Here is a 13,503-nt window from a genome sequence, read left to right as displayed (position 1 = left end):
TCGGTGTTTTCTGGGTGTAGTGGCCTAACAAAGGATGCCACATCCACGCAGGGGTGCCAGATCCTCACCCCTGAGTTGAACCCAGGCGCTGCCTCGCTCGGCGTCCTTGCCTGAAGTGGCGGCTCCTGGGAACGTCCAGCGAGTCCACACGGACAGCCCAGGGTGCTGCTCTCCTGGGACACGCATCCCGTCCTCTGCAGGTATTAAACTTTTCACCGAAAGGAGATTTAAAATTCTGGATGGAGGATGCCGGGGGACGTTTGGATTTCCCAGAGCGCCCTCTGAAGGCGCAGGGAGGCGACCGCCACCACAGGATCCCGTGGCAGCAGGTTCCTCGCCGGGGCTGTGCAATCAAACACTCCCGGTGTGCCTCAGCCGCTGCCGTCCCTACGTGTTCTGAGAGGTCACCGCTCCTTCTTCCCGGTGCTGCGGTCTCAGCCCAGGCTCCCGGGCCCCGGCCCCGGCGCCGCCGCGCTGCCCCAGCCGGGCCGGGCGGACTGGCGGGGGGCGCTGTGGGCTCCGCGGCGGCGCTCCGGCCGCTCCCTCTGTGGTGTGTCCGCCGTGGGCGGGGGAGCCGCTTCCCCTTCCGCTGCCCTTGTTGCCGGCGGGAGGTGACAGGACCAACAGCCGCAATGTGGCGGAACGTGCAGGTGAGGCCCGGGGAGGGCGGCCCGCTGCCGCGGGCGGTGTGTGGGGCTCGCTCAGGGTGCCCGCCCGGCTGCGGGGCTCGGCCGCGGTGGCCGCTCTCCCTGCCGGGCGCTGCGGAACGACCTGCGGGGGTCGGGGCAAGGTCCATGTAGTGCTGAGCTTCAGGGACTTGAGAGGATAAGGTTGAGTCGTGGGGCTCGGGTACGCTTAGCTGGTCTCTAAGGAGATATATTTCATAGCGTGTTTATTTGGGGCGGGTAAGGAGAGGAGGTCCCGTTCCTTGCAACCAGCATCACCTGTATGTTTGCTCGCCCCGTGGCTGCGTTTTCAGCGGTGGTAATTGTGTGGAAACGATGTGTTGTCAATGTTGCTTGAAGGAGGCCGAGGCGGCTGGCAGCTTAGAGCTACCGCACTTGGAGCCTTGACATTTTAGCAACGGTAGATTAAAGAATTGTATGTAGGTCATTGATTTTGCTAGGCTACCCTATGTGATCAGTCTGTGGAAAGAGATTCCAGCTCAGGACACAGCAAGGTGATTTAAGCTGCGTGTGTTGTGGGATGAAGGTGCCTCCTTACCACTTTCAAGGTTGTCTGCTGTGCTGGTGGCTCGTAAGTGAACTGTAGCAGTGACAGGAGTTCCTTGTCCTCACAAACACGTTTGTGAAAAATATTATTGTTCCTTTCGCTGGTCAGAGACCGAAAACGGTGCCTAAAACTGAGGTCTAAGGGGTAGAGGCTGAGATTTCCCCTGAAAGGGAACCTGAAGGGTATGCTGCAGATCCATAAATCCGTTGTATCTTACTGAAAGTAATTTTCCCGAGTTTTTCCTTCTCAGGTAGCTAGACAAGCAGTCCTTTACATAGTTTGCTGAAAAATTTACTGAATTCAAAACTAGCATGTTTTGGTGAAGTTTTTTATGTTCGTTTTTAAAAGCCTTTCTTTTTTTGCTGTCCCACTTCTACCTTGCTTTTCAAAGAAGCAATTTCTACCCAGTGTGGACAGAGCTGTAAAATGTCACTGTTATTAAAACACTGTTTATCTTTTATTTCAGGCTCTTCGCCAGATTTCCCAGAGAACCATAAGCACTGCTTCACGCAGGCAGCTTGAAAATAGAGTTTCTGAGAATCAGAAGCTATTTCAGGTAATGAATTCAGGTAGATTAACAAGGTTTTAGTAGATCATAACTGCATGGTTTTTTTTCTAAAGAACTGGTCAGGTTCCCCTTTACATCTGAAGAGAGCTCTCAAAATCAGTTGTTGACTAGAGTTTTTGCAATTAGCAGTTATTTTCTACAGAGGTTGAGTATTTTTACATGCATTTTTTATTTGCTGACTCTTTAGAGGTTTTTTTATCCCATGAAATGATTTGTACTGGAGTTTCTCATAAGTATTAGGCGTGGTACAAAGATAAAGTACTCTGAAATTAGTTGGATGGGGGAGTATGTCCAATGAACAAGTAGAGAAAAAGAGTGAAAAGACAGAAATAACAGTGAAAAGATAAACCTGAAATCTTACATCTCTTTCTATAGCTCATAGATGAGCCCCATAATTTTTAATGAGGATGTGGTATTACTGTACTTCTCAGTTATGAAAACTGTAAAGGTCTTAAATGATTGGATTAATTTCTTGAAAAATATTGAATCTTTAGAAATAATTTCTGAATTACTCTGTTCCTCATTGATAGGGCCACAAAGTGAAGTAGTAAAAGCAGAGAACACTCAAGAGAGTAATCGCAGCTGTGAGCCACAACCTGGAGCTGTAGCTTCATAATGAGGATAAACTGATCTTCAGCTCAGTGAAAGGGACCAAGTATATTAGAAACCCCACTTAAATAGTTTTAGTTTCTTTTTGCTTTCCTTTCCCCTGAAAGAGAAAGCCAGTCTTGTTGAGACACTTAACTGAAGAGCACTTATGAGCCAAGGGGAAAGAAATGGGAGGGTGATGTTGGTGATGGGAGGGGGTCAGAGGTTCAGTTTCTGTTGGCAGAGATCTATAGGAATATCTCTTCCTCCTTTCATTCCTTTCTTGTGGGACAGCAAGTTAAGCTGGGGTAAGGTGCAGGTAACCAGCACTGGAGGCTGGCTTGAAATCCAGAGCAGCGTCATCTTGCTGACAGGGGTAAAGATCACGTGGGTGCTTTGGAGTTTTCTTTGGGTGGAGCAAAACAATTTCCTGTATGCCACCAAGTGACAATACAGACTCCTCCCCTTGCTGCTCCCTGTAGCAGGGACTGACTGTACTGGAGGTGGACAAGAGGTTTCTAGGGGTGGTAATCACATCCCGTGCATCTGAGGGGTCTGGCTGGTGTCAAAAATGTTCAGGCATCTGCCAGTCACTGCTTTAGATACAAACTGTGCACGTGGTTTATTATACTCCCTCAGTGAGTTATCACCTGATAGCAGAACCAAAGCTTCCTAGACAGAGCAGGATCTAAATAAGGTTCAATGTCTTTTGGGAGTCAGAAAGATAATGGGGGGTAGCAATTCTTCTGATGAGTAATTGTGGTTATATTAACACAATATTGCAAGAACTGCATAGAAGTAGTTAATTTTTGTCACTTGTTTCCATTAGGCGGATAATGGCCTCCCAGTGCATCTTAAAGGTGGGGCAAAAGATTCTCTGTTGTATAGAACCACTGCGGGTCTGACATTGTTTGGTAAGGCTAATACTGAAATATTTATGCTTTGGTACAATTTCCAGTGCACTAATATTAAAATATTTTTTCTTTGATAAAATCTCCAACATGGATGGTGTTTTCTCTGTAAAATGATAATGCAATGTCTTCAGTCTCTTCTTTATAACATGCCAAGTTTATGTAGAGAAGCAAAAACCACATTTGGACATACTATGTATTCATTTGTGCTTTTTCCAGTTTTAGATTTTCATAAGCTTTTTCTCAGACTAAGCACCATGGTCTGAATATTCCTTCAAGTTTTACCTATGGTGTTAGAGAAAAACAGAACTACTTCATCTATTCTGCAAAGGAGTAAAATGTAATTTTAACCAGTTTTCACACCAGCCTGACTCTTCTTAGTGATAGGTGATACTCAGTGTACTGAGTTTTCATGTGCTGTGAAAACTAGCAGAATTATAACCAAGGTTCATAATACTGTATATATATAATCTTTATGTTTCTTGTTACCTAATTTTGCAATAGCCTCTAAAATGTGTTGTTCGAATGGATTTTCAGTTCAGCTACTTTAAGAATGAGTAACTTACTTCATGATTGTGTAGCTTCCACAGACATGCCTCTCCCCACTTTTTTTCCCTGTCTCTTTATTTTTGCAGCCTGTGGAAATGTATTTACGTTTTTTTTTCTCTAAAATATGAAATCACCAAAAAAAATGGAGACATGGCTGTGGAAACGTATTTTGTCTGAATTGCAGCTGCTTATTGTTATTCTTCTGGAACAAATTGGAAAGCTGACTTCAAAGGAATTCTGTGTGCTAATCTGAAAATATCTTTTCTGTCTCTTAATTCAGGAACAATGTATGCTGTTTATTATCTGCTTGTCTCTTCAATGCCCAAGAAGCCAAACTGATTCCATTTGAGGATGCCTCAGCAACTAACATCTCTTTGTCCAGTTCCCATGTGACTGTGGTGGCAGCTTATTATAAGCAGCTGGCTTAATGATTGGAATCATACGTTAATTGTAACATGTAAACTGCAATCAATAAAGCAGTTTTTACGTGGTGTAGTGGGTGTCTGGACTGTATCATCTGTTTATGTGTGTGAGCATTTTTGGTCATAGGGTTGCCAGGCTGGTGAAGAGGTTGCTCTAAACTAAGGTTGCTGGCAGAGGAGAGCCTCAGTCCTTCCCATTCCTCATCTCAGTTTGATGCCAGTGCCAGCCATAGATGCCCAGAGCCAGGAAAGGGATTACAGGTCAGCAGGAGAACCTATAGAGCAGCGCAAAGGACTCACAGACACTCCAGCCAGGAAGTCTGTCTCATCAGGGACACAAGAGTGCCTCTGTGGGAATGCAGGCATCATAGGGAATGAACAGGAGGAGTCAGAGACAGGCTCCTATGTGCAAGGCTGTGCTCTCAGAGGAGTGATGGGATGGAAGGACCGGCAGGGAGATGAGGCGCTACCCTCCGTGTCAATGGCCAGCCAGGGTGCATGGAGCGCCGCCTGGGGATGGATGAGGAGTTGAGGGGGGGCTTATCAGCCAGGATTAAAGGGAGGACAGGGACAGCTGGCATTGTTGCTGGGGGTCTGTTGTTAGCCACCTGACCAGGAGGACTGAGTGGATGAGTCTATAGACAGACGGAATTCGTATTCACCAGCCCTGGGCCTCATGGGAGACTTCGCCTCAGTCTCTCTTGGAGGGACAACGCAGCAGGGCATAAGCATCATTTGTAAGGTACTGTGATGACTCTTACCAGCTTGAATATTGCAATTATTGGGGAAAGTCATAATGGAAACACATTGTAGCTGTGCATCCCTAGTTCAGTTTTATGTTCCTAACAGAATTTGTGCCTTTTTAACTTTCCTGTCAAGTTGCTACTTGTGAGTTATTATGCCCAAAGTCTGGTACTGACTCTGTAACAAATATGGGGCTTCTAAAAAAAACCCAAACAATTTCATCAAAGTAATCCTTTTGTTTCTCTTCTCAAGGAAACAGTGGAATTTTCAAAATGTGAAAACAAGCTCAAACATCTAGCCTCCCACTACAGTGCTATTTTAAGCCTCTTGTGGATTAAGTTTTTTCCAATTTTTTGTTGCTGTCCTGGAGAACCAGAGTATACTTGTTAAACTTGAAGCAAACTGGAAGAGAAGACAAGACAAGTGTACTCAGGACTCTTTCTAGTAGAACTAAAAATCTTAAAAAAAGGTGAGTGGGAGAATATCCCTCAATGGTAGCTTCTCTGCACAGGTGGCTTTGGCCAACTGCATGACTAAAAGAATAAGAAATACCTGGGTGGATTTCTTGGAAAAAGGTTTGGGAAGTGGGGATGAATGTTAATTCCTACAAAGAAGAGAAAACCCATGGCGCAGTAAACTATACTAAACAGAATGTAAAGCAGTCTGCTCTGTGCAATGCTGGTAAGGCTTCTGCTGCTATCACATGCCAGGGTTACCCTCAAAATGTGGACCAAGTGATGAACATCTGGAAGACAGTGTAAGGAAAGATCAACGTGTTCAAAAAGTCCACATCTTTTCCTGCCTACAGGGATTATGAAGAATTTTGAAAGGAGTAATTGTTCAAATAGTCCAAATTACAAAAACCCTGTGATGAGCTAGGCAGTAAATTTGTGTGTACGTGTTTGAGTGTGCAATCAAAGTAGAATGTGCAGCTGTTCTTGTTTTTGCACTGAGCTGTGTCTCAGAGTAAATGTCCCTGGGATCTGCAGCAGGCTGTGAGGTGTGGGGCCGGCAGCACTCCTAGTGGAAGAGCATGGCGGGATAAAACGCAAGCTACGAAAAAGTTTCATCCTACAGAGCAATCACTATTTATAGTCAGAGCCTTGAACTGTTATTTAAATGAATACCAAATGGCAAAAACTTGTTCTGGCGGAGTTGGGTGCAGTATCCCCGGGATATGTCCCGGAGCTGGAGCAGGCGGGAGAGCGGGCGGGCGCTGTGCCGGGCGCTCACAGGGAGGCGTCCGCGATCCGCGATTCGCGGGGGCGGCCAGCGCTCCGGGAGCTCTGCTGCTGCAGGAGGAGGAGGAAACCAAACAAAACCCACGGTCAGCCGCTCAGCACCATTTAATGGGACTGCATTGCAACACTAGTAGGGAAATTCCCGTCTGCTGTGCTGTCTATACGTGTATTTCATTGCAGGCTCATCAACAAATTGTGAGAGGCAAACTGGGTGCCTGTATTGACTATATATTGTCTCTCTCTAGGAAAATGCAAAAAGAAAGCTGTGTATCTTCTCCATTGCTAAAATATCTGAAGATCTTAACTTCAATCTCCCTATGGGTATTATACGAGTAGCAGAAAATAAAATAGGCAACATCCATTACTCCTTGCTAATGGGAAAAAGTTGTAACTATAAAGGAATAAAATGGTTACTGATATGAAGTCATGGACTTCTAGACGTTAACATCCTCAGCTTAGAAGTGTGCCAGCTTTGTCAAAAAAAAAAAATTCTTCATGCCACTACAAGAGAAATTAATATTCAAGTAATAATCAGATGAAACAGAAAATGAAATCCTCAGTACTGCAGTTCCAAGTTCTACAATCTTTTCTGAGACTCCAGATGTACAGACCATGTTTTACCTTCTCCATTTGGAAGGTAGCTCAGAATATCAACTCTTAGAATGGTGCCCTGGGCTACATTTTCTTGGCTGCTGAATACATGTATACATCCAATTAGCCTGACACACACAAAAATTTCCCCAGTAAAAGTCTGAATACTAATAATACCACAATAACACAGCACTGACTTCCTAAATGACACTGTGAAAAAGTTCAGAAACTCTCTGAAGTAAAAAGAAAACCCCAGGGAGATCTCTAAGTGAATGATCTTCATTGTACTTCTTTTTTTTTTTTTTTTTTCCAGATTCCAGAGTAAAAATATCACTTTTCTAATGTTGCTCACCTTAGCTATCACTGCTCTGAACTATGAGAAACCCCGATGATTTTTTTTTTTCATACTAGGCTGTCACTCCTTACGCTCCATTCTTTCTCAATTCTTTTCACTATCAGAGCTGGAGATTAACCTTCACAGTTGCTAGGGTGAATCAGACTTTCAGAGGCAGAATCAATCTGATCAACCTGACTTGACCCTAAATGAGGTATTTAGGGGATGAGTAAGTCAGAACTAATGTATCTTTTCATGTGCATGCTTGTGTGATTATTTTTTTAAAGAAGTTCCTTTTAGCAATAACACCACCTTCTCTAATCTAACTTGCCTGAGCCTTTCCACTACTCAGTTGATTCTGCTGTAAAAATAATGGCTTGCCCAGAAACACCCTCTGAGGAGAATCTCTTGGCTGGACTGTAGTTTTTCTGAATGCAAGTATTCACAGAATCACAGAATTAACTAGGCTGGAAAAGACTTTTGAGATCATTAAGTCCAGCCTATATCCAAGCCTTCAAACTCAGAGAGCAACACATACAGTCTGTGATACATGTTTTGGTCTTGCCTCAGTATTTTTGAAGAGTTGTTTTTATTATTCACAGTTTTTCCGTTAGACTAACTGATCACAGCTCCCCCAAAACACATCTAGATCTAAAAGCACACTTGTACCTATTTCCTCAAAAATATGCATCCTTGTCAAAAGTGGTCATTGGCTGGGATTCCTGTTTATAAGTGTTGTGACAAGCCAAATTCATTCTCAGGGGGCTGGGGAGGTACTTGAGGAAAGGGTTATCCCACTGAGCCCCCAGTCAGGCAGTTCTGAGTTTAGATCCTCAGAGAAAACCAGTGTCTGTATGCAGCTCACTAAGTTCTCAAAACATTCACTCCCATTGCTTATAGCCTCCTGAGCCAAAGAAACGAATTTGTCCTTTGCTTATGTGTTTTTTTGAGTTTCCAATCTACAAGTGTGAACTTTCTGAAACATAAGGATCTTTTGCCTCTTCAGTCTGGTTTATCACGTTCAGTCTTATCATCTTCCTTCTGCCTCCATAATATTTCATTCTTTTATTATAATATTAACCCACTTTATTATTTTCATTCATGAAAATGTCTGTCCTTTGCCTTGTTTGGTCTCTGATCTCTGCGAGAAAAGGCAAGATGCTCTCTGGTGGGCATGGAATTAAGTTGGAAAGTGATGATGAGGTAAGATTCAGTAATATTTAAGCTTTATGTACACAAGAACATGGAAGGAGTTACAATGAAAAATACCACAGGTGGCTTGGAGTTTTAAAGTTACCTAAGTTAAGGTTTCCTAAAAAGAATTGTTGCAAACTAAGTATGAAATGAACAAGGTCACAGTGTTGCTTTAAAAGCATATTTCAGCATAAGCTCTCTCCTCTGTGAACTATGGTTGACTGCTAAAAGAGTTGTAAAATAAGAGAGAAGTAGACTGTCTTATGATATGTCAATCTAATAAATTGTATCCTTCACCTTGGAGATATATTGTGGAATGGCTCTCTTGAGGCTGCCTGTTAAGCTCACCTAGAGATACAGTTCCTTGTGATTTCACCAGGAGCAGCAGAATGTTTTCCTTGAAAGGAACAATAAGATGTTCAATGGAGATACTTAAAATGTACTAATTGAGTTAAATATTTTGTAGAGGACTTCTCAGGCCAAAGAGACATAGTCCAGTGTTAACAATATCTGAAACAGAAGAAAAAAATTAAATACTTTTAGATAGGTGCCTTATTTTTCCATGGAAGATTTCCCTTTTAGCCAAGAAATCTGGGCTGTGCAGGACCAAAAGTACATGATCTGTCCAACAGGTTCCTTTTTGCAGATTAAGATTCTTCTAAGAGTTTCTATGTAAATCTTATGGTATCATCCTCATCAATGCGACCATAACATGATTCATAGATATTTGGAAATGCTTTGGGGAATAAAAGAGAGAGAGGGAGATTCAGCGCTGTTACACTTTATTGCAGGTTTTGAGACAGTTTGCTCTGAAAAACTGTGAGTGGCTGCTGTTCCTACAGGGTTCCAAGGAGAAGCTTGGGATTCTGTTAGGGCCTTTATGTGTTCTTAATAATAATTGAGTTATATATGTTTATGTAATATAAAAATGGTTCTGCATTGTTTCATCTCAACGTGCGCACTTACTCTGGATGACTAATGCTCTGGGTCCTGAAGTTTATAATGGAAAGGCTGACACACACTCAATCTTATCTCTCATAGCACTATGCAAAAGGGAATTATATAATTAAAACATTATAATGATCTCTATTGCTCAGGGGGCAGTTACAAGTCCCACAGGAGTCAGGCCAACTGTGTTATCAAGGTTTATTCAGTCATCTCTCAGGAGCAGTGGGCACATTTTGCTAAATATAGTGTGGTGTGCTAATAAGTGCTCCGTGTGGAGCATTGCACTGGGATCACTGTGCCACAGAGCTGGACTGTAGTGCATGGGATGTTAGCCCACCTCCCTTTGGCTGAGATTTTCAGAAAGAAGTGCTTAAATTTAGACTACTAAATCCACACTCTGACATTTACATAAATAGCCTGATTTTTCAGAAAAGTAATACCAAGAAATTCTCTTCCATTAAAGTAATAAAATAGAAAAATGTCTTATAACAACAAGGAAAGATGTTATTATTTCTGGAAAGAGTGCTCAAATGTATGAGCAGATTTCTGGGGAAAGAAGAGGAGAACCAAAGCTTTTGGTTTCCCATCTTAATTAATTGTGGGGTGTAAATGCAGTTTCTGGAAGAAAGTCATAAAACAGTTGTGGTGCAGGATAGACCTCAGCATTATGGCAGGTCTGTATATGATTGATGCATTTTACAGAGTTAGGCAGGAATCTGTCTCAATTTGTACCTCTCTGTTTGGGCCTGAGATCCAAAAGCAGAAAAACAGACGAGTAGGACCTGAAAATCACATCTTTTGATCAGCTCCAGGCCCATTTACTGATCTTGTTCTGGTTCCTGGTAAATAGATATTTATGTGAGTAGACTACAAAGCTTTGTACCAGCAGAAGACTTCACTGGCTAAAGTACCAGAGATGGAAAGTAAAAGTTCTTGATCCAATGCCTCAACTAGAGTGCCCAACACCATTTCAAATTATACCTGAGGCATCTGCTTGGGGCTGGCAAATACAACAGAGGACCTGCAGAAGACTCATACACTTGCATTACAGCAAAGGGGAACTATCAGGAGGCCTGTAACACCCAAAACAGCACTGGGAGCTTGCCTCTGCCTCCTGAGTGGTCCAGAACAACTTGAGATGTGCCAGCATATGTGGGTTCTTGTCTGTAGCTGGCAGCTCCACAAAAGATCTCTGATGCTGCAGAACACTCAGATGGCTCCAGGGCCCACTGTGATAGCAACTGATCCAAACCCCGTGGATGGTGGGTGGCCAAACTGCCCAGGCACTGCTGAGCTCAGTAACTCAGGGCTTCACCAGCTGCTGCAGAAGTTTAGGTGCTGGGCTCAAGTGCAGGCACGTAATGTACCATAACCCAGAGCCAAATGCCACCTGAGGTGGCCATGCAGGACAGAGCAGTGGGCACGGCCAATGTTCCTAAAGGGCAAAGCTGCAATGGTGGGGCCAATGTCAAGGAGTACACGTCCTTGGCTGCCTCCTCAACCACTCTGGAGGTTAGAGAAGCTGACTCCAGAGTTTTTATTAGAAAATAAAATCCTGACAGCTACTCCAGGCATAAAGGGATCTCATCTTGCAGCCGCTGTTCTTAACTGGGGAAGAAGATAATGATGTGGTAAAGCCCCAAATTATGATATGCCTTAAACAGGAAATCCCCTAAATATATTTCAAAGGGCACTGGGCAGAGGGTAAAGGAGCAGTAGGTCAGATTTGCCAAAAGCCTATTTGTTTAAAAATCCTAAACAGATAAATTTATTTGTTTATTTATTTATTTATTATTTTTGTTAAACAAATAAGAGACATTGGAGCTAGTAGCAAACACATTTCTCTGGATAAAAAATACATGCAGAAATCAAAACAATGCCAAACCCAAGACACGTTCACTAAACTGGGCTGACTAAAAGCTAACAGAGTAGTGAGGCCAGCTGGAGAGCATCCAAGAGATTGGAGGAAAGGGCATATGAGAGGAGGCATTTTAACAGCTTCAAGTGAAAGCTCTCAGCAGGCTGTAGAGACGTTGATACCCAAGTGAGAGACTCAACTCCAACAGGTGAAAAAGGCTGTCAGCAAAGAGTACATGGAAGCTTTCAAGTAGCCTTTAAAAGTAGAAACAAAAGCCAATAGTTTTCTGTTTACACAATAGAGTGCTTCTGATACTGAAGCTCAGGGCAACATCTATTTATAATCCAAATAAATCTTGTGTTCTGGTATTTGGAACTGTCCATATTCGACATACTGGGAAGCACAAGGCTGCATTAAGAAATACTGATTTAGATATGCACTGTTTTGGTCCATGTATTTTCCTCCTTAGTCACTTGCCAATTAAGATTTTGCAAAAGAAAGAAACAGGTTTCTTTTTCAAAACTGGCTTATGTGAAGTTCACAAATGTTGTGACAGGTGATACCTAGGCTGTGTTTTTAATGCCTTTGAGCTAAACTCTCGCCTGAATCTTTTTTCCACAAACCCTCAAAGTGTCCAAGTGTCCATCAACATCTATGATAGGTGACTTGCAGATGAGATCTCCAGATGCTATGTCCCAGGAAACTATACATAATTTAGCCTATCCTGTTCCTTGGGCCTGGTGCATTCCCTAGCTGTGTCCTAGCCCAAGTTTTGCCTCTGGTGCTCTTTCTTTTGCAGAGGAAAAACTGTGATGAATGCCACAGTCTGCCAGTTTGAACATGAAGGCACTCGTATTGAGAAGCTGGGGGAAGTGAGGAGCAGGGATGGTGGTGACCATGGAGTCCACCTCCCACAAAGGTTAGAAATGGTCAAAAAAATCATATGCAGACATACTGTAACAGTAAAAGGGGTTTTAGCAAGACTGGTGGGATCTGTACCTCTGACAGTCACATACAAGAAGGATTCTCCCAGTCTGGCTTTGCTCTCTCAGAGTTTGCAGACATGCCAGTCAAGCAAGCAACATTTCACAATAAACCAAGGCTATTTTTGTGGAATGAAGAGGGTTGGAACTTGATGTTCCTGACGGTCCTTTCCACCCCATACCATTTTATGATTCTCTGATCCAAAGATACAGGCTTCTCTGGTGTAGCTGTATATTTTTATTTCTGATTGCTGTGCTCATAGTCATAATTCTGGACAACTTGCAACTCACCTAAACAAGTTATTATCTATTGTCAGCTGGTACAAAACAGCTCCCCAAAGTATGCTGTTAGTACTAAGTACGGTATGGAGAATTTCTCTTTGAAGTCCTGAGGTACTTGAAATAACAGGTCATGAACTAAATGGCCTCTAGGGATCTTTTCCAGCCTCATTTATTATGGGTCTGTGCATTCACATCAGATTCACTTGTCAGAATGCTTAAAGTTTTGAATGTTTGTCCTGCTGAACTGAGGATTTGGGGTTGAGCCTTACATCCTCTAAACCTTCTTGGAAAGACACGTAGTGGGATAGAATGCAGCAGCAGCTGATTATTCCCCCTTGACAGCTTTCCTCCAACCTGCTCTTCAGTCAGAGGAATCACCACATCCTCAGTGCCATTTGTGTGTGTGGGAGAGAGAAGGCCAGCATCAGCAGTCAGCCTAATGACAAGGTATTGAGTCTTAAAATTCCCTCCCATCATTAATTATTCCATTGTCTGCAACAAAAGGATCAGGTCACTCATTAGCTAATGCAACCTGAACTTTCAGCAGCTTTGAATTACTTTTGCTCATTCAGACACAAGCTTATCTTCTCTGTAAGACTACCTGCCACCTACACAGATGCTGCTGTCCCAATAGATTCTGATTCTTTTCTTATATAGAAATACTAAGAAGAATTAGCAAAATGTTCCTGTTCAGAGCTTGGCACTGTGCCATTTCAGCATTTGTTGCTGATTAATATCGAGAACTTCTTCATAGGAAGAAATTACTTTGCAATAGTTGAAGTCCTACCAAATATAGGGAAACCCATGGCTATTAACCCTTCAGCAGATGTTGCATCCAATTAGGTACTCAGTTAGCACTGTACTATAATGTTCTGCAAGTAGCAGCTAGTGGCTAGTGATTTCTAAAAATATTTTAATTTTTCAAAATTATGGGTTTTCTCAGTGAATCATCATTGTTTCACCAAGAAACCCTCAGCTACGTGAAGATGAATGCTTAGATCTGCATTCACAATTCTTTGTGGCCCGTTCATTGCAGTGACAAGAACAATTATGTTAA

General features: G+C 42.9%; 1 protein-coding gene across 1 annotated transcript; it reads left to right on the top strand.

The window, feature by feature from the left end:
- The first annotated feature begins 536 nt into the window (after positions 1–536).
- COX7A2 (cytochrome c oxidase subunit 7A2) lies at positions 537–4,344 on the top strand. Its single transcript, XM_084202190.1, has 4 exons — positions 537–650; positions 1,700–1,789; positions 3,219–3,303; positions 4,130–4,344. Exons 1-4 carry the CDS (start codon positions 633–635, stop codon positions 4,186–4,188), a joined length of 252 nt encoding a protein of 83 aa, XP_084058316.1. The 5' UTR covers positions 537–632; the 3' UTR covers positions 4,189–4,344.
- The last annotated feature ends 9,159 nt before the right edge of the window (positions 4,345–13,503 follow it).

The sequence above is a fragment of the Fringilla coelebs genome (genome assembly GCF_963513975.1).
Source record: "Fringilla coelebs genome assembly, chromosome: 3".
Taxonomy (NCBI): domain Eukaryota; kingdom Metazoa; phylum Chordata; class Aves; order Passeriformes; family Fringillidae; genus Fringilla; species Fringilla coelebs.
Note: the sequence above shows the minus strand (reverse complement) of the source record. Positions and strands in the feature narration are given on the sequence as shown.

Excerpts from the sequence above, each read along its gene's own strand:
- COX7A2 (XM_084202190.1), top strand. Across the intron at positions 1,790-3,218 it reads AGAATCAGAAGCTATTTCAG|GCGGATAATGGCCTCCCAGT; the intron begins GTAATGAATTCA and ends TGTTTCCATTAG. Across the intron at positions 3,304-4,129 it reads TGCGGGTCTGACATTGTTTG|GAACAATGTATGCTGTTTAT; the intron begins GTAAGGCTAATA and ends CTCTTAATTCAG.